The 889-nt window shown below is 35.7% G+C and overlaps 1 protein-coding gene across 1 annotated transcript; it reads right to left on the reverse strand.

Moving 5' to 3' along the window:
- Nucleotides 1-879, reverse strand: LOTGIDRAFT_60316 (hypothetical protein; the record flags this gene model as incomplete). The annotated part of the gene is made up of 3 exons (XM_009064332.1): nucleotides 1-39; nucleotides 374-485; nucleotides 775-879. Coding segments are annotated over 3 exons (256 nt in total), but the record flags the coding sequence as incomplete, so codon positions are not given.
- Nucleotides 880-889: the final 10 nt, after the last annotated feature.

The raw sequence follows: 889 nt of genomic DNA on the forward strand, positions 1-889 counted from the left end.
TAAATTTTGCCCCATCTGCTGTGAGGAAATTTATATTATCTGAAACGTAAACATCAAAAATGTATTTCTCTTGTCTAGTCTGTAGCACGCAAAACCTCTGTGTTATTATCCAATCAGAATGGCTAGGCACACTTTCAATGTCAGTCCCACCAACTTGCATCATTGACAGGGGGAAACCGGGTTGAAACCTGGGAAGGTATCATCTTGACCTATGCTTTTATTAAACTATTCACCTGCCAGATTACAGTGCAAAAGCACTGTCTTACCAAGGTTGTACCATTTTGTATGTGTTTGCCATTCATGATGTAGTTACCCACAGAAAAGACATGAGACAAACATCTATACGTGGATATCAAATTGGTTAACAACTTACTTTTTTCATGTGATAAATGACGCACAACTTCTGTGTTATATTTTCTAACAATATCTGCATCATCTAATTTGTGGAATAATATCAAGAACGGTATCCCTTCTTCTGTCAGTTCCTGCAAATAGACAGAACTGCCATTAGATCTGAGACTTTGGCACAGAAAATGTAGAAAAAATGGCCATTAATTCTGATTAGTTTTGTAGGTTGTTGCAAACAAAAAGAATTGACAATAGTCATTATGCACCATGTTTGCCAATCGTTAGAAATTTAATACAAACCAGATGTTGTATTTATATTCTGAAAAGTAATACGGATGGCTATAAGTGAACTCTTATCAGCTATTAAATGGAATAATTTGATGAGTAAAGCCCAAATGATAAAGAACATTTCACTTCAATTCTTACCTCTGCATTTTCAAATGTAATTTCTCGAACCAAGGGAACGCAATTTTCTCTTGTCCATTCTTTAACTGTTTCCAGATTGGTTAGTGAGCCTTGGTAATGGACATCTTGTCGTCTG

The sequence above is a fragment of the Lottia gigantea genome (genome assembly GCF_000327385.1).
Source record: "Lottia gigantea unplaced genomic scaffold LOTGIsca_617, whole genome shotgun sequence".
Taxonomy (NCBI): domain Eukaryota; kingdom Metazoa; phylum Mollusca; class Gastropoda; family Lottiidae; genus Lottia; species Lottia gigantea.